We start from the raw sequence: 18,700 nt of genomic DNA, 5'->3' as shown, positions 1-18,700 counted from the left end.
AAATTAAATCTTGAAATCTTTTTGTTAGCCTGGTCTGAAGATGATCTGGTTCAATTTTCATGCAAATCGGACGAATGGTCTAGGAGTTCGAAAAAGTACGTCATTCGAAAAATTCAAAATCGCGGAAGAATTTTGATTCTAGCACTTACGGTTCAAACGTTATTAGCATAAACGGGCTTTGGGCTGTTGGTGGCGCTAGAGGGTTTGAGTTAGAGACTCCAAATTTGCTCCAGTTAATGATCAGACTGTCCTTTATCTGTGTGCCAAATTTCACAACTTTCCCGCATACAGTTCTATGGGCAGCCATAGACTCAATGGCGGAAGAAGAAGAAAAATAAAAAGAACACTAACGATTACAATAGGTGCCTATGCACTTTCAGTGCTTGGCCCCTAAATACATTCTATGCCAACTTTTTCAAAACAGCAAGTTTCTGTTTGTTTTATATACATTACTGTTTTCAATTTTGGGAGTCAAAGGTAATTAAAATTGGGTAGCATAGTTTAGTGATTAAAGATCTAGGCTGGTGTCCGACAGGTTGTAGGTTCGAACTGGGCTGCTCAGACCAACTGGGAATATTGTTCCTAATGCCTATCCTGTTGAAAAGACCAGCTTTAGACCATGCTGGTTTATGCTGGTTTGGTGCTGAACAGCCTAGCCATGCTGTTCAACAGCCAAAAATGCTGGTCAACCAGTATGGTCTTCCTGGTAATTAAGTCTTGCTGGCTAAGCTAGTTAAGAAGCCTTTTAAAAAGGAATATTTGATGGAAGGACGTCAAACACATCCGTTGTGTGTCACCTCTGTCTTTTGGAGCAAGCACACAATGGCAAGTTCAATTGTGGTCCGGTTAACTTGAATACATGGTGAGGGAAGCCAAGCTATTATTGCATTATCTTGGTCTGTCAGTCCAACTTTGCTAAAATTGGACTGGAACAATTTCAGTCGGACTAAAGCGGTTACATAACATTTTAAAAGACGAGTTATTGTTTTAATCTGACTGAAATAAAACTTTTAACATGCCTGTAAATGTACTGACAGATAGTGAGAAGAAAGTCCTACAAGACTTATATCCAGAAAATATGTTGTCTAAACAAGCAGCACATCTGCCACCAGACCTTCTTTCCTGTGTTTATATGTTTATGTCGTAAACATATAAGGATGAATCACTGAAGCCTGAAATTTCCCGCCAAATCAAACCCCACAGCGCTGACTGTAAATCATAATTTGATGCTTACCGTAGTGGGTGGTAAGGCAAGAACACCATTTTGAACGTGTTTTGTGTGTGTGTGTGTGTGTGTGTGTGTGTCTGTGTTTTAGCTCAATAATGCTATTTTTACTAAAATTTCACAAGAAATCCTCTGTAGTGTACCTTTAAATTGGAGTTGAGGCTGTATCATAGCAAAATGACATGGATGTTATTTTCCTACAGAACTAGAGGCTTTCAGGCTATTAAAGCAAAGGATGCAGTTTGAACACTCCACACCAAAGACCGAGAATTTCATCTGACAGAATGTGACTGGTTTTGCAAACAGCGCTAGTGACCGTGACTCAAGCATCCTCTTTTTGTTGGGATTGTGATGTCTCTGCAATATTTATTTCATCAAAACAGAGCAGATGTTGCTTCGGACAGCATGAGCTAATAAATTCAAAACACAAATACTTCATCTCCACCCTGTGGAGACAGTTTTGATAGTGTAATAGAGTCAAAATAATGACAAAATTCATTCCAAGCACATGCACAAATCTGTTACAACACATTAGTCAATTTGTTCATTAAAGATCACAAAAAAAGTTTGAGTGCAACATAAACTGTTGAAAATGACACCATGAATGACTGAACTTGTCATACAGTAGTAAAGATTAAAAAAAAAAAATTTAATCGACTGTAAATAATAGATTAAACTACATTAAATGCTAACAAAGTCACTGGGTGCAACTGATGCGGGAAGGGGAGAGGACCGTAAATAATGGTAGTTACGCAATCGTATTCATATTCTCTGATGTCTGCTGAGCACGGAAGGCATCAGAGTTTATGTTAGACTTTACATTCGGGGTGCAGCTGGATTTAGTGCCTGGGTGGAAGGGACACATAAAGACGTCTGTTTACATAACCACAAGTTCTGGCGAAAGCATGGCTAGGCATGAAAACATGTTTACCAGACGTGTGTACCATGCCATAATTGGCTCTGTTTGTGTGTGTGTACAGCTGTGAGACAGTTTGAGGATGGGGATGTCTGTGATGGAAATTGGATTGTGCTTTCTGCTGGAGACTTAGGCTACTGTCTTTCTGAGCGAGCGTCCTAAGCTATGACACGTAGGCGAAGCACAGCTGCCTCTGTTAGCTCAGAGCACACTGCAGCTTTTAGAAAAAAAGTCACAAAACTCGCAAAAATGCTTAATTTTTATGAATTATGCCAGAAATAAAGTTTACTGAGGAATGAATGAAGAGGTCAAACTTTACTATAAGATTGTATAAGTTAACATTAATGTATTAGGTATTATTAGCAATGATGATGAACAATGTTTTTCTCAGCATTCATTAATCTTGGTGAATTCAAATGAATAAACATTCTATTGTTCATTGTTAGTTGATGTTAGTTTGTAATGCATTAACCCATGGAAACATGAGCAATGCATTTGTAAAAAAATTCAAAATGCATGTTGAAATTAACATTTAATAATACATGCTGTAAAAGTATTGCTCAGTGTTCATGCATGTTATCTATTGCACTAGTTAATGATAATGCATTCAACCTTATTGTAAAGTGTTAACAAAAAGGAACAGTTTAAAGGGTGCTAGCAAGAGCTAGCAAGCCTGATAACTAACCCAAAATCCCAACCCTATTTCAATGCAATGCAAATGTGTGTTTAGAGTGTCTGTCTGTGTGTGTTATTCAGAGAAAATAATTAATCGCATGATGTTCTCCACTCTAGGTCTATGACCTTGCCTATTGGTAAGCGTGCTCTGAGAGATGCTGACACTTTTGTTCAACACCAAACCCCTGAATTCCAAGCTGTGCACTGCTCCCACACTGGGTCATGGGCCTCTCTTTACCCAAACCTCTATTTTCCAACCTCAAAACCTCCTCCACTCCATTACACATACGTAACTAATACTGTTTGCGCTGATTTGATTCAGGCTGAGGTTGATATGAAATAATACTGCTGAATACTTATAAATCGAAACTCTTCTTCACTGAAGAAATAATTGGAAAACTTCATTAAAACATCATCTAGAGACTAAAATCAGAAGAAACAATAGGAAAAGACATGTGTTTTCGTGTATGCGCTTAACGGTAGTGACGAGTCAAATTTTAGAGCGTTTATGAGGTTTTTATGGGCAGATAAATTCCTTAAAAAGAGGCAGGGGAAGTTCAGCTGTTTTTAGTTACAGTGATAAGGTACACTTCCCTGCATCTGAACACGTGTCCGATGGCATAGAGGAAAATCTAAAGAAAACTAGGCTGCAGTGTCTTTTAAGTAAATAGTAACTGTTCTACACAAGAAAAAGGTAAAGAACGTTGATCAAAGCTGACTGGCGCAGCGCTCACATGGTCAAAAATAATTAGGACTGTCTCTAGGTTTAAAATATATATTTTTTCTAATTAAGATCTAGTTTTTATTTGACAAGCCTTTTCAATATTGATGTTTAAGATGCGAATACAATTTTTCTTTTTAATGATTTAATTGAAAAGATTCACAAAGTGTTTGTAAATCACTAGACTGTCAGGGACAGATTTGTTTGAAAGAAAATATTGGAATGCTGCGTGGGAATTCGGGGAACGAATCTAAGCTATGGTGAATCATGTTTTTGAACTGATTCTTTCAAACAAACCACTAAAATTAACCAGACTTCCCTATACTACTTTTAAATGCCAAGAACTGCCATTATGAACAATATATTGCATAAAAAGAGGATTCTAAAAGATCAGCTCAAATCAAACAAACAAAACCACTGAGAAACATACTCTCCTCCTGTTGCCATGGCAACATTGTATGATATGAGAGGAAAAGGCATGTGTAACGACAGCTGCTCTGTGCCATTTTTGAGTCTACCATTTTTAAACTAATGTCTCTCACTCATTAAAAGTTATAGGAAGTTTCCTGTTACCTGTGCTCTCTGTAACTGGTAGACCAGGTGCTGTCGGCTCTTTCAGTGGCTGATGAACAGGGGTCTCACTTTCAGGTGTCTCAAATTGGCCCTCTGAATCTGAACTGAAGGGAAGAGAAACAGTGTGGTTAGTCACAGACCAGTTCTCAGATCTGTACTTAGTTGGCATTGCACTGGTTATTTGGCACTGCTTGATTTGAATCCGATGGACAGTGCTGTTCTCAGATCAGTTTGAGCATTTTGTAAATGACATCAATACTCAACAAAACAATTCGCACATATTGCTCAAAGCTTTAGCCTTGGGTGAAACAAAACTGGTCTAAGCACATGATGTCCTCATTAAATAATAACAATGTTTCCCTAGCTGCTATACCAATACATTCGAGTCTATCCTGAAGGTTTGCTCTACACATATGCTCATATGTGTTTTTGTGAGGTCACACTGAAGAGCTTTCAAGATTACCATACTCGCAGGACAGCGTAATGGCCATGAGCCTGAGCTGAAAGGGAAGAAATGTGAATCTGGTGTGTTTATGTGTGTGTGTGCGCTCACTGTGTGTGTAATCGGTCCCCAAGTCTGGGAAAACTGCCCAGTCCTGTTGCGCTGGACCACCTGCAGTCCCACAATACCGTTAGGGAGGTAATCGTTATTAGTTTGGTTCACAGAAACAAAAACAACAGACCATAGATGAACCTCTTGATGGTAGCGCCATGAAAAGGTGTAGAACAAAAGTGTTGCGAAATGTCAATCCTGTTCTATTGTTACTCCAAACCAACCACCACACATTCGGAAATGAGCATAACCAAAACCTACATAAACCACTCGCTAAAAACACTAAATCACTGTGTTCTTCAAAAAAGTCCCTGCCTGCTCAACTCATATCTATGGTCTTAACTCAGCTAGCCCCATCTAAAGAATATGTGGGTGGGTTCCTGAGTACTTTTACAAGTGTATTTGCAAGTCTTTTGGGCCATTGTTCAGGTTTGTTTAGTGATTAATTGGCAGTAGTCTCTTAGGCTGTAAAGCATGAGGAAAGGAATCCTTTAGCAAAAGGAATGTCAGCAGAAAACAGCACATAGACAGGATGTCAACAACAGAGCTTAGGTGAACCAAAACAAAATGTAATTCTCACCCAGAAGATACAGATTAGTTAAACACTTTAGAAACTAAAAAATCTATAAGTTAGATTTTTACATTTTCTGAAGAAAATGTGAGTTGCGCTTGCCTTCCCCAAACTTAGCAACACTGTGTTATGGGTGATGGACAGGGTGTTGCTATGTGGTTGCCAAGATGCTGACTGGTTTTTAGTGTGTTGCTATGTGGTTGGAGGTTGCCCCCCCAAACACACCCACTCTTTATGGTCTGCGAGGTAAATATCGTACATCAAATTGCTTAGAAAGAAATAGCACACATTTCCTTAACAAATGACATTCGAGGTACAATTCATATGTAGCACAAACTGTGCAGAACCAGTTACACACCAAAGTTTAATACTTAAAGCCAAAGTATACTTCAATTGTTTCGCATGCCGGTATGTATCACACATAATGCACGTCACACACATTTTATCATAAGCTCAGTACACGCACACTGTCCACGTACAGCCAGAGACCATTTAGCAAAGACGGGCCCACTTCTATTAAAATGAATAGGAGAAACTGGAATGCTCAACCAAGAAGCTCTAAGCACCCAATGGTCAACGGATGTAGAAAGGAAGTCCCGCCTTAAAGGTAAATGAGCCAATCACCTTTTAGATACAGACATCGCTTGTTGATCAACTCAAGAACGAGCATGCGCATTTGCTATACAATTTTTTTTAGCATAATATGAGGTAAAATAGCACAATTTATGATTACAGTATTGTCAAATGTTATTGCTGATTTGAAATATTGATCGTAAACTTGACCAACCGTTTTTGAGATTTAGTGAGATTTTTGCTTGGCATGGATCCATTTTGGCTCGATGTCAAAACACAATTCTTTGAAAGGCTGAGAATTCGAATGTATGTGAGACGTAACTGCACATGAAAAATTAAGTATACCCTAGCTATTTGTTCAAATCCCTTACCCTAGATATGAACAATAGTAATGCCTAAACAATCACCATTAATTAAACATTTGAAAAACCTAAATATATACAAAGGTAAAACTGTGCATAGACAAAAACGTTTCCTAACTATGAACAAAAGAAAGCAGTGCAGGCAAAGACAGTGTTATCTGCAGGCATGGAAGTGAGCTATGTCACAGTTGGGGGGCTGGGAGAGGAGAACGGTTAGATTCTGATCTTTATCTGAGCACAGGGACACATTAGTCTAACAGCTAAATTCTGACCCATGCACACTTCCTAAGGAAACCCCCCCAAACTGCTGAAAACGCCCACAAACACATACATGCTGATGAACAAACATGTGTACACACTACATTCACCAACCATTACTAGATTACCAACAGTCATCAGCATTCAGAGCCTCTGATCTTTGGCTGCCTTGATCCTTGTGGCTGACCGTTAAGCCTTTGGTGGATGCACAGCAATTCATTACAGTTAACACCTCCATCTGACTCAAACAGGTGGCAGTGGAGGCAGCTTTTCAAAGGTTGGACTGATCTTGGATCCGTTTCTTGGTTCTCTTAACTATAGGTAAGGATTTGATTTAGGAAAGGACATCGTAAAGAACAGATATCCTCTTCCACTTCCTCTCATAAAAGCACCCCAAACCCCCAGCTTTGTACCCCTCTGCTAGAGCATATCTTATTTCCTTGGGCATTGTGGGGAGTTCACCAGACACAAGGTTCTAGACTTGCCTGCAACCATGTGACCTTTCATCCTCCTCTTGATCTCCTGTCAGAGCCCTTTGCGCTTCTTCCGTGAGGGGCTCACCATCCATCCACAAATCCGTCTCTGCATCTTCCTCTCCTCCTCCCCTAACTGCCGACCAGGTCCACTTGGCCCACTGTACGGGTGACAGCCAAGACATCTCTGAAATCTTGCTCGTGATCTGCCAAATGTCTACAGAAACACCCTCTGGATGAATCCAAACAAGTGAGTCACTGTCTCCTTCCCTCTTTAACTCCCCTCCTCTCTTGCAGATGTTTTTCTCAGTGGCAGGCAGAACTTCACGTGGTCATAAAGCTGAGCTTCATGTTTTCGTCGCAAAGCCTCTGTGCTTCCTGCTGTGTGTGGAACCTCTCATGCAACTGTTGATGTTCAGTTTTTCTTTCGGCTTCCTCTATCTGAGTGCAGACAAGTTGACTCTGCCTCCTTTCTCTCTTGGCTCTCAGAGTGCAGAATACCACAGCAAAGATCAGCTGGCTGCCAGATAACTCCCCCGTCCCCCTCCCTTTCAGGATTAGACTATTGAGTAGAAGCAAACAGGGGGAGAAGAGTTCAGACTGCTTGCTTCTCTGATGTGGCTGACCCAGCAGCCCCTGCGGTGTAGGAATGGTAGCTTCCTTCCAAAGCAGAACTGCCTCTCTCATATGAAAATCAGAATAAGGGAACACAAACCAAAGCTGAAGGGGAGGGAGATGGGGGCTCCATGGTTTCGGTAGGGAGACTGTGGAATGCAGGGCTGAGCTCCTCCTCAGTCTTTTTTCCATTAACCATCTCTAGCCTTGAGCTCTGGCTCACAACCAGTAAAACCTGTTCTCTCACTCTTGCTTTCACACAGACACGCATGTGCACAGACACTTTGCTACCTGTTTGGAATGACCACAGTGGAATGCCTCGGGGACTCAGTGTTCCCATGACTAATTTGTACTCAAACCAACATCTCTTTCAAAGAGAAGATTGATCAAATAAAAAGTGGAAAAGAAAAAAAAGCACCTTTGGATGCCAAACCATTTTGACAAATGGATATCAGAATTTAAACAGGCAAACCTTCAGAGTACGATTTTAGAAAACAACAATGCTCATCCTTGGGATTCTACCTAGTGGTGGACCAATGGAGGTTTTCAGGTGCTGGTAACTTCAGAATAGCCAAGTGTTGGACAATTAATCAGCCTGGCCAATACGTTACTAATTCTACCTATACAAATTGAGAAAACAAGCCATTTATATCTAAAGGCACAACTAATGCCTTCAGTTTCCAAAGTACACTTGGTGTTCAGATTACATAATTATTCTTATTTAAATAAACCTTGCTCAAACATTCAGTCCATGGATACCGCACCAAGATCTTGCCTCATCACAATGTCCTTTGATCACTGTTAGCAGTCTAAAAATAAAGACCCACTGAGACTGTGTTGCTGGTTGTTGCCATCACAAAGCTGAGCCACACCAGAGCAGAGTTCTGGAGGCTTTAACTCAAAAAATTTAGCTTTGACTAAATGTATCGACAGTGTGAGTGCAAAAATATTGTGAACTCAGAGATCAAATCTTTATGAAACCTCTACTGGACCATGAAAAGCAGATGTTCCTCAACTTACATAACTGATCTCTTTTGAGAAGATGGGTCATTCCACATTAGAGAGCTGCAAATATGCATAACTCATTCTTTGAGACACAGTTGAATGAGAAAACAGAAACAAAATTGCTTTGGAAGCCTGTATGACATTACCAGAACTGCTTGAAATGTGACCATCTTCTGTATGAAGCTTTGATGTGTTTTTCAAATCTGGGGAGAAGGTTTTAACATAATGTGACAGGCATGTTATTTAATCACCCATCTAAATGAGAGTATGAGTTTGATGTCTTGGCAAAGAGATGGAATATGAAAGAAAAGGAAGGGTGGGTTTTGGTTGGTGTAGAACTTTCTAAAGAAGGACCACCCATATACGTTGTGGAGCATTTTGGAGGTTTTTAATACCACATGCTCAGGATATGAGGCTAAGATTCCATTATGCAAACTGTGAAAGACTGTGCAAGAAGGTCTCACATTTCAAACACACATGGGAAACTTGGCAGGAGACACCACAGTAGCCGGAATCAAAGAAAAGACACGAAACAAAAGAAAAACAGGCCACTAAAGAAAGCATGGCTGAGAATAACTTAAAAGTCTGAGAAATGTTGCCCCCTTTCCCCAAAACAATGACTGGGCACAAGTCAGTTGAACTAAGAAAATGTCCTGTTCACAAGACATAAAAGTTCTCCTATTAGACATCAAGAAAGCCAAGCAGACCTAAATTTGGCAGTTTCTCAGACAGTTTGGGTCCCAGGTAAAAGTCCTGAGGGAGTGTGCATCTGTGCTTCTAATTACAGAGTTCACGTTTACAGAGCAGCACAGATTGAAGTCGTTGAAGCTCTGGGCTGGATCCACAGGCTGTGAGTAAACTACCATGATCGTGGTATAAAGAAATACAAATTGACCCTACTACGCTAAGCCTCACCTTAAAAGTGTTTCTGACCAATAATATATTAGTGTAGAGCCGAGGAGGGCGGGGCCGGGCTGGAATGAGACACACCCGGTCCCCAATCAGCCTGATGGGGCGCACGAGGGTTAAAGGCGGCCGGGGACGACAGTTCGAGAGAGAGAAAGAATTGCAGGCAGCTGTACTGTGTGATTTTTGGTTGTGTGTTTAAGTTGTTTATTAAATTATTATTTAAGTTGTCAAGCCGGTTCTCGCCTCCTCCTTCCCACTGAACCCCCTTACACTGGTGCCGAAACCTGGGAAGAAGGAGGATTTCCCGTTGCAGAGTCCTCGACACTGCCGTCCACCCAGGGGAGCACCGCTGCCGTCCGACGGGGGACGGAGTAGCCCGACCACCCGGACGCGGGGAACGGCCGCCGTCCGCGAGGCGAGTGGGGACGGGACTCCCCGACCGCCTGGAGCGAGGGAGCCGCTGCCGGGGGCGGAGGAGTGCCCTGCCGTCCCCCAGGGAACGCGGAGGGGTCGAGAGAAGACCGCCGTCCACGGGGGTAGGAGGGAAGCGACTCCCCGACCGCCTGGAGTGGTAGGGCCGCTGCCAGGGGCGGAGGAGTGTCCCCACGGGACGCCGGGAACGCGGAGGGGCGTTCTGTCCGCTGGGGGTCGGAGGTCTGACTCCGGTCCGCCCGGGGAGGAGCGGCTGCAGTCCGCCTGAGAGGGTGGAGTAGTGATCGAGGACCACGCGACGGCACATCAGAGAACCGGTGAGTTTCTTTTTTCTCTCTCTCCTCTCTCTCTCACTCTGTCGCTCCGTGTTGGCCTTTCCCTCGCCATTTTGTTTTGTTGTTTTTCCCCTCCTGTCTCCTCCTAGGTCGAGGAAGGCGGGGATGACCCGCCGGCAGTCGGGGCATAAGGCACGCCCCCCCCGGAGAGGTAGGGAGGGGGATGTACGTCATGCCGGGGGATCCCCAGCCTGAGGCAACGCCGGGAGGAGTGTAGAGCCGAGGAGGGCGGGGCCGGGCTGGAATGAGACACACCCGGTCCCCAATCAGCCTGATGGGGCGCGCAAGGGTTAAAGGTGGCCGGGGACGACAGTTCGAGAGAGAGAGAATTGCAGGCAGCTGTACTGTGTGGTTTTTGGTTGTGTGTTTGTTTAAATTGTTTATTAAATTATTATTTATATTATTAAGCCGGTTCACGCCTCCTCCTTTCTACTGAAGCCCCTTATAATCAGCAACTGTTGCCGAGTCGCCATTTATCTGAAAAGCAATTTTCCCTTGAGTCTATAGGAGTAATGTGTGGTTGAGTAGTTTTAAGCGGAATTTTACAAAAATTATACACAAAATGTAAAAAAGAAAAACATTGTTGCTGGGTCACTTGTAATAGTGACACGAGGTACCCAGAAAGGATACATGCAGTGTTTTTTTCTTACTTTTAAAAAAAAATCTTTAAATAAATATTGAGGAGAGCATGCAAAGGATTAAACTGTGTCTGCCCTCATTCCCAAATGAACATGTATAACATCAGCAAGCACACCAACATTTGCTCCAAGGTAAATTAAAGCTAATAACTTACCATTAATTAATTTATGTATTGATTCAGGTCTTAGTAAAGGTGACAGTAAATAAAGCATTCACAGCATCATACTGAATGTGATATAAGATGTTATGAGCAGTTCTGTTCACTTACACTAATGTTATCTGGTGTGTAATCAGCATCAAATGATGCTTTCTCTTTTTATGTGATTGTTATAATAGTTTGCCTTGATTCTGATTCACAGTCTTCAAAGTCTTTATTGAAACTGCTGTGTAATTTAACAATTCTGCTTACAAAAAACATCAGATAAACATGCTTTACAATGTCACTCTTCATTCCAGAGAATATTTTGTCAAGGCAGTCTCCCATTAATTCCTATGAGGAGTTCTGCAAGGCTGGTCAGAGCGAGCAACGGTAACCAAGGGGGGTGGAGCTTGGCGAAGAGTAAATTCCCTTGTTAGTAACCCAGAAAAAGACACTAAAAGATGGGAAGACCGAAAAATGTGAAGAATTTCAGTTGTGTTCTGGGTGTGCCTTAGACAGCACTCAGTACTGATTTACAGGATGGTGGATTACTAGCTTCACTCTTGTCTAATGAAACACTACTTTTTACAAACCACTTCCTCCATTCCCAACAGTGCCGTTATGAAATCCTGATGACATGCTTGAAAAGAATAGAGCCAAGGTTTTATCTCATGGGATTTTTATAATCTTGTAAATTGTTGCTACTTTCCTGAAATACCTTTGTTACTTACATGAATCCAATTAGTAAAAGTCTGAATTGGTTCAACAAGGTTTTATCCAACTAGGTAGCTTTTCACAAGAGGAAAACATTATATTTACATTTATATTTACAGTACATTAAAATGTATTTACCAGCTAAAAAAAGACCAGCATGAATTCCATGCTTATTTATTCTGATGTGTTACTGGTCTAGCTGGTGGACCAGCATAGCTTTGTTATTCTCCAGCAAAACTTACCTGGTAAAGCTGGTCAACCAACATAATCTCTATGAAGTTGGTTGAACAAGGATGTCTTGTTGGTTGAGTTAGTTTAAAAAACCTGGTGAGAAAACAAGCACACCTGCTTTCCATAATGGACCATCATGTCTTTTCAGCAGGGATCATTTGCTTTGAGAACCAAAACAATTAAACATTTTGAGGGAAATTTGACTGAGACGAGAGCTATTTTTTGTTCAGGCAAGTTTTGTTTGATGGGCACAGCTGCCAGGGCCTATGAACTTGTGATGTCAGGCCAACTTAACACATCATAACAATGACACTCTCAGGCAACCTTGAGAGCATCATATTCCCATCTTAAGCACTAGGCTCAGCACGAGAACTCCTAAGCTCCTAGCATCCAATCTTAGTTGAGTGTGAATGATGACATCTGCTACTAGGGAGATTTTAGTGCAGTAGCAAAGACTCGAACTATTCTTTTTCAAAACCAAGAAGAGATAATTATACTAGGTGTGATTACTCTTTCATCTGTTTTCATCTTAGATATTACAATATTACTTGAGCCAAGACAACAACATGCTTCAACTCCCAATATATTCATATGCAGGATTTGGAACCAAACCTTTTCCACATCTGAAACAGCCATAAAATATGCTGCCCTGCAAATCCAAAACGCTGCAATACACATATTGTCAGAATTGTGATATGACAGATGGGTTTGGCTCAACTATGTTAAAATTCAGAGAAAACAGAGACAATCCAAAAATGTTGAAGCCTTTTTCTTAGTTTCAATGTTGGCATAGTTACTGCATTGTGGTTTTGTAGGGTTATTATAGGTTTTCAAAAATAAAGGTATTTAAATAAAACAATGCTTGTTTAGTTACTCAGACTGAAAGAAAATTATAGATTTATATGTCCAAGAATATAAGAGGTGATTATGGCTGAACAGAATAGACAGAACTGGACTGAGGCAAAAGGACACAAATTAGAGAGCAGAGGCATCTTACATAACTGTGATGGCAGAAATAGCAATAGTACAGACATTTGTGTCAGAACTGAGCATACATGCGGCTGAATCAACATATATTCAAACAGATACACTCCACTGTGTGCGTTTGAGAGCCAAAAATGGCTGGAAATCACATTTTCAGAAAGAAAGACAGCATCATTGTTTTGATTCAGATCAGATGACAAGTTATAAAAATGTTGCAAAATACTGTAACTGATCACCTACTACTGGTTTTGTGTGTGACTTTTCTAATCTATGTAAAGCCTTACAGAGTTCCAGTCTATTTTCAGCTCAGGAATATTCATTGTTATTTTTACTTGAGACACAGAGAGAACAGCTGTCCAAAAACAACTCACATGAGGAAAAACTACTCCCTTCAGAGTAAGGGTGTATCTCAACAGTAGTTAAATAACATTAATATGGGAAATTAAGATTTTGTGCTGATAGTCTTTGATTACAATATGGATATTAGTCTGTCTGCACAGTGTAATAACTGCAATTTGTGGTGTTAAAAAGAGTTTGCATGGGTATTTTAACAGTGAAGAAAAAGGGCCGAATGAGTATGACAACAGAACTAAGGTTTCAGCTGTGTTTGAGACATTTTCGTGGATCAAGAGGAAAACAAGCATGAGCTATATATTCAGTGAATTTTCTAAACCTAAAGATTTAGCTGAACTCTTGGGCGACAAAAAACATATAAGGACGATGCAAAGTTCAATGTCAATGAAATCCTCAAATATGTAAAAGTTCCAAAATGTATCTAGACTTTGTACCACTAAAACTGCAAGTTGGAACTGTAGTTTGTTCTATATCAAGAGCCGCTTTTATGGAGTCAATATGATGCCTTATATATTTGCCAACAAAAAAACAAAACAAAACAAAGTATTGCAAAAGACAAAGTTGTGTTTTGCCAAAAAATAAAAAATAAAATAAAAATAAAAAATTATTATGTTGTAAATGAAACCCAAGAATTAAGATCCGTTTGGCATACATTTTTGCAACACAAAGCATGAGTTTCACTTTGCGGAAAGCATTTTTTCTTGGCGATGCTCCTTTTAATGTTTGCGATACCTCTTTCCCTTTGTGCTTCAATTCTCTCTGCTCTTCACTATGTGGAGTTTCAAGTCTGATGACATCACGTGAGGTGTGGCTTATTCAGGAGGTCAAGGACCATGCTCAGTTTACATGCACCATGATGCCTGCTAACTTCAAAAGCAAGCGGACACGATCAGCAGAAATAGTCTGTGATTTAAGGTTTGTGTCATTTTCTCTCATTTCTAACCAAGAATATCATCACTTAATGTTAAAAGATGAAAATAAAAGCTCATGTTTAGGGTGAAAGTCCTGGTTACAGTGCTTTTGTGATTCATGTTGCTTTTTAGCTAATATCACTGGCCTGTGTCGTTTGACGTTATAGTCCACTATTTTTACCTTAACTAGGTTTTTAAAAACGTATATTTGCATAATGGGAAGTATGTGTTTGTGCCATCAAAGCCTTGATTACAGATTTTAATGTTGCCTGTCTGATCAAAACACCTGACACTGTTTCATGGTGTCTGTCGTTTGATTCCGTGTAAGAAGCTGTTACATTAAGTGCAACATAACACAACATAACATAATCTTTATGTCTTATTTTTAAATGTTATTAATAAAAAAAACAAGGCATTAATGCATAAGAACAGCAGTATAATTCTACAGCATTATTTTGTTTTCTTTAGCACTTTTGTATGTTTTTGTGGCAGACCAATCCAATGTTACTCATGAGGAATATTTATGTTATATTAACCCTGTAAACAATGTGTATTCCAGTTATTTACTGAGGACGTATATGGCTGAGTTACAAGAAGATCAAAGAATTTAGAGTATACTGGAGAAATGGTGATTCTTGCTCCTTACCACAAGATGATGAAAACAGTTGTGGGGCTTTTGTGCTACTGGTGAGGCATTACAACGCTTCATGGCCACAATCTTGTTTCTTTGCGAAATATTTTCCTTTCAATAAAGGAGTGGACTTTACGTATAATTTGAATTATTTTTATAATAAAACAGCAACACCAATATTCACAATTTCTCATGTTGTATATGAGGGTGAGTAAACAATGACAGAATTTTTGAGTGCACTAATCCTTTAATTTAGCCAAAAGAAGACAGTGTTGCTAATTTTGTCAAGTTTTATTACACTTTCATTTGAAGACATGGAAATATTACTAAAAAGTCTGACAACCACCACAGAGAAGAATTACTGATCTTATGTTACACATATAAAATATATCCTGTATTGGAACTGGGACCACAGAGTTTGAGAGCAGGTGAGTCAAGTGCTCAATGTTGATGGGCAGTTAACAGAGGAAACATCTGAAAACGATAGCAAGAACCAATAAGTCAATCATCACTGAACATGAAATAGTATTTTATGAGAGTAATAAAAGACTGGTCTGCCATAACAAACAAAAGAATACTAAATATAAATATAATATACTAAAGATAATGTGTTTTATCAAATACATTAACAAATGTGAAACCCGATTCCTGCACCAATTTTAAAAATCTAATTTTGTGTATTTATGGTATATGTTCTTCAGGAATTGTGATTCCTATTTCATAAAGGCACTTCTATAGCTATACCGCTGTTCTTCTGCATCAATGTCTTATTTTTTTATTAATAACATTTAAAAACAAGACACAAACACATACTTCCCATTATGTAAACAGGAGTTTTTTTTTAAACCTAGTTAAGGTGAAAATAGTAGACTGTAACATCAAATGACACAGGCCTGTGATATTTGCTAAAAAAGCTACATGAAGCACAAACGCACTGTAACCAGGACTTTCACCTTAAACAAGAGCTTTAAGTGATATTATTCTTGGTTAGAAATGAGAGAAAATGAGACAAACCTTAAATCACAGTGACATATTTCTGCTGATCGCGCCCGCTTGTTTTGAAGTTAGCAGGCATCATGGTGCATGTAAACTGCGCATGGTCCTTGACCTCGTGAATAAGCCACACCTCACGTGATGTCGTCAGACTCGAAATGTCAAAACAGTGCAACATAATGAAGTGCAAAGGGAAAGAGGTACCACGAACATTAAAAGGAGCATCGCAAAGAAAAAATACTTTCCGCAAAGTGAAACACAAAGAAAAAGAAGTGTTGCAAAACGTATGCCAAAAGTCTGTTGCTTTAAAAGATTTAAAAAAGGATCTCAATTCTTGGGTTTCGTTTACAACATATATTATTTTTTGCAATTGAACACAGCTTTGTCTTTTGCAATACTTTTTTTTTTTTTGTTTGTTTGTTTTTTTGCTGCATATATATATATAAGGCATCATATTGTCTCCATAGGTTTTACTCTATTCCAGAAGTTAAAAAAAATACAATCATGAGTACTTCAAAGCAATCAATAGCAAAGGCTTTGCACACCTCTTCCCTCCTTAATGTTGCTGAATGCCACAATGCCACCTCGTGGTGTGAAAACAGAATATTTATAGAAAAAAAAAATAGCTTCAAATGGGTACAATAAACCTAATGAGTGGTTTAATAAAGGAAGCTATGTGAAAAACAAGTATGTTATTTTAGAGTCAAATAGCTTTTATTCACTGTGTAATACTGGAGGAAAAAAACAATCGTACCTGCTGATTTACAACATGTACTATTAGCGCACATGTAGAAGATCAGAGAACAGTTTTTCCTGATACTTTCTTTGAACATTTAAAATGCACCTCACTTTAAAATCATTTGAAGATTTGATTAAATCCCTTCCAAAAATGTTGTTCTGAACCGCCAGAAACAGTGCGCTGGGTCATCTGCTGGTCAACTTAAAAAAATAAGTTCCTGTTGCCTTAAAATTTTAAATTGTGCCAGCTTAAGAGGGAAAATTAAATGAGCTTAAATGTCTTTTTAAGTAAACTTGACTTTCTTAGTTAAATCTACTATTTAAACTGAATATAGAAATTAAATTACTAAAAGTATTATTTAATATTATTGATAACCATAGAAGTAGGTTGGGCCATCCCATAGATGGAAGTAAAAAAACAAAACAAAATCTGCCAATTAAAGAAAAATAGCCAGCTGATTATCAGAGACAAATGTCTGGTCCCTTTATCATATTCAAATTTGAGTTTGTCAAGAAGACAATCATCAAACACATCAAATAAAAAGATAAGCTTTTTTTTTTTTATTATTATTGCTACATGACGAACTACTGAAAGTGAAACAAACACAACAACCAACAGCATAAATAAAAGCAGCAAACAGTAAAAAAAAGAAAAGAAAAGAGAAGACAGTAAAGGGGCGGTCACACTAGGCTTTGAGCACACATTCTTTTTTCAGACAACGCAATGAACCAGGATATGATGTCACTGGGTAGGGCTTCTGGTGTAAGTAAATAATACATAACAAATAACAAATAATATTATTAAAAATGTTAATCATTAAATTATTAATTATTAAAAATTATACTATATATTGTCTATTCACTTTCTTGCAACAATAAAACATGCAGCTTTAAAATATGTATTCTTTGTATTGAGCCAAGAGGTCAGGGTGTGACATTTCAATCTTCTATTGGTCACGCATCCTCTCATTGGACGAATTTATGGTTCAGAGTTCACCAAGCTTGAACTTTGCTATGCAGCGTCGTACAAATTTCTTCGCATGAGCTTACGTTTCCAGCCTCCTGCGTTCAGATGCACAAAATGTAGTGTGACCGTCCCATACCAGAAGCCTTTATTTTTTTGTCACACATTAAACATTTGCATATATACAGTAAAATTCTTTTTTTCACATATCCCAGCTAAGCTGAGGTCAGAGCGCAGGGTCAGCCATGATACGGCGCCCCTGGAGCACATAGGTCAAGGGCCTTGCTCAAGGGCCCAACAGTGGTATCTTGAATCCCCAACCTTCTGGTCAGTAACCTAGAGCCTTAACCTCTGAGCCACCACTGCCCCACTGCAATTTGCCGAAATTATTCATGCGACAGTGCATGCTGGGAATCCAAATATGTGAGAGTTATGTGCGTTGTTCTTTTGACTCATATTTTTTATTTCAGCTGAATAGTTTTTTTTTTTAAGTTCAATAAATTATAAGTTCCCTATCTGTCACTCACTCGACGTTGTGTCGATGTAGTGACACTAGGGGTCACTCTTGGGAGCCCCAAACATCTCTGCTTTTTTTAAAAAAGGCCAATGAGAATTGGAGAGTGGAATTTGCATGCCACTCCCCCGGACATACGGGTATAAAAGGAGCTGGTATGCAACCACTTATTCAGATTTTCTCTTCAGAGCCGAGCGGTTCTATTCATTGAAGCTGAATTCATCCGCAAAGTTCATTCACCTCATCTGCTGGATTCTACGGTGCATTTCAGCGGCTTCTCCCCCTCTGCACCCGTGGAGTGCAGAGAACGCCCCTGGGTGCTTCGGCATAAACAACTAAAAGAGTATATAAAATTTTTTTTTTAAAAAAGAGTATATTTTCTTTCTAAAAGAGTGGCACACACCAAACATCTTTTTAAAGATGGCTTTCTGTCTGTGTGTTATTCCTGGCTGCGGTCGATATCTCTCCACTTCTGATGGCAACGATCGCTGTCTTTCGTGTCTGGGCGCTGCCCACACGGAGACATCGTTCGTGGATGGGTCTTGTCCTCACTGCGAGAACATGACCATGGCAACGTTGCGGTCGCGGCTTGCATTCGTAAGAAAGCAAGCCACCCCAGCGGCTCCCCGCCTCGGTCCATCTACCTATGGGTATGAGGCCGTGCCGGTTAGCACTGGGGGCAATTTGGGGAC

At 39.7% G+C, this 18,700-nt stretch overlaps 1 protein-coding gene and 1 long non-coding RNA gene across 4 annotated transcripts in view; both read right to left on the bottom strand.

Annotated features, from left to right (window-relative positions):
* The window catches only part of LOC127432407 (transforming acidic coiled-coil-containing protein 1-like), a 53,255-nt gene that overhangs the window by 17,506 nt on the left and 17,049 nt on the right, over nucleotides 1–18,700 (bottom strand). For 2 of the 3 annotated variants that reach the window (XM_051683455.1, XM_051683453.1), the window contains exon 2: nucleotides 4,111–4,214. In XM_051683455.1, the coding sequence (XP_051539415.1) occupies nucleotides 4,111–4,214 (104 nt within the window). Of the gene's footprint in view, nucleotides 1–4,110; nucleotides 4,215–6,912; nucleotides 7,462–18,700 lie in introns of those variants that run through there. The other variant, XM_051683452.1, reaches the window with a different exon arrangement.
* LOC127432410 (uncharacterized) lies at nucleotides 15,076–15,921 on the bottom strand. The gene is made up of 2 exons (XR_007895744.1): nucleotides 15,814–15,921; nucleotides 15,076–15,273 (listed from the first exon to the last, which is right to left on the bottom strand). It is a non-coding gene; the product is annotated as an uncharacterized LOC127432410 (long non-coding RNA).

This window comes from Myxocyprinus asiaticus, chromosome 42 (genome assembly GCF_019703515.2).
Source record: "Myxocyprinus asiaticus isolate MX2 ecotype Aquarium Trade chromosome 42, UBuf_Myxa_2, whole genome shotgun sequence".
NCBI classification, from domain to species: domain Eukaryota; kingdom Metazoa; phylum Chordata; class Actinopteri; order Cypriniformes; family Catostomidae; genus Myxocyprinus; species Myxocyprinus asiaticus.
Note: the sequence above shows the minus strand (reverse complement) of the source record. Positions and strands in the feature narration are given on the sequence as shown.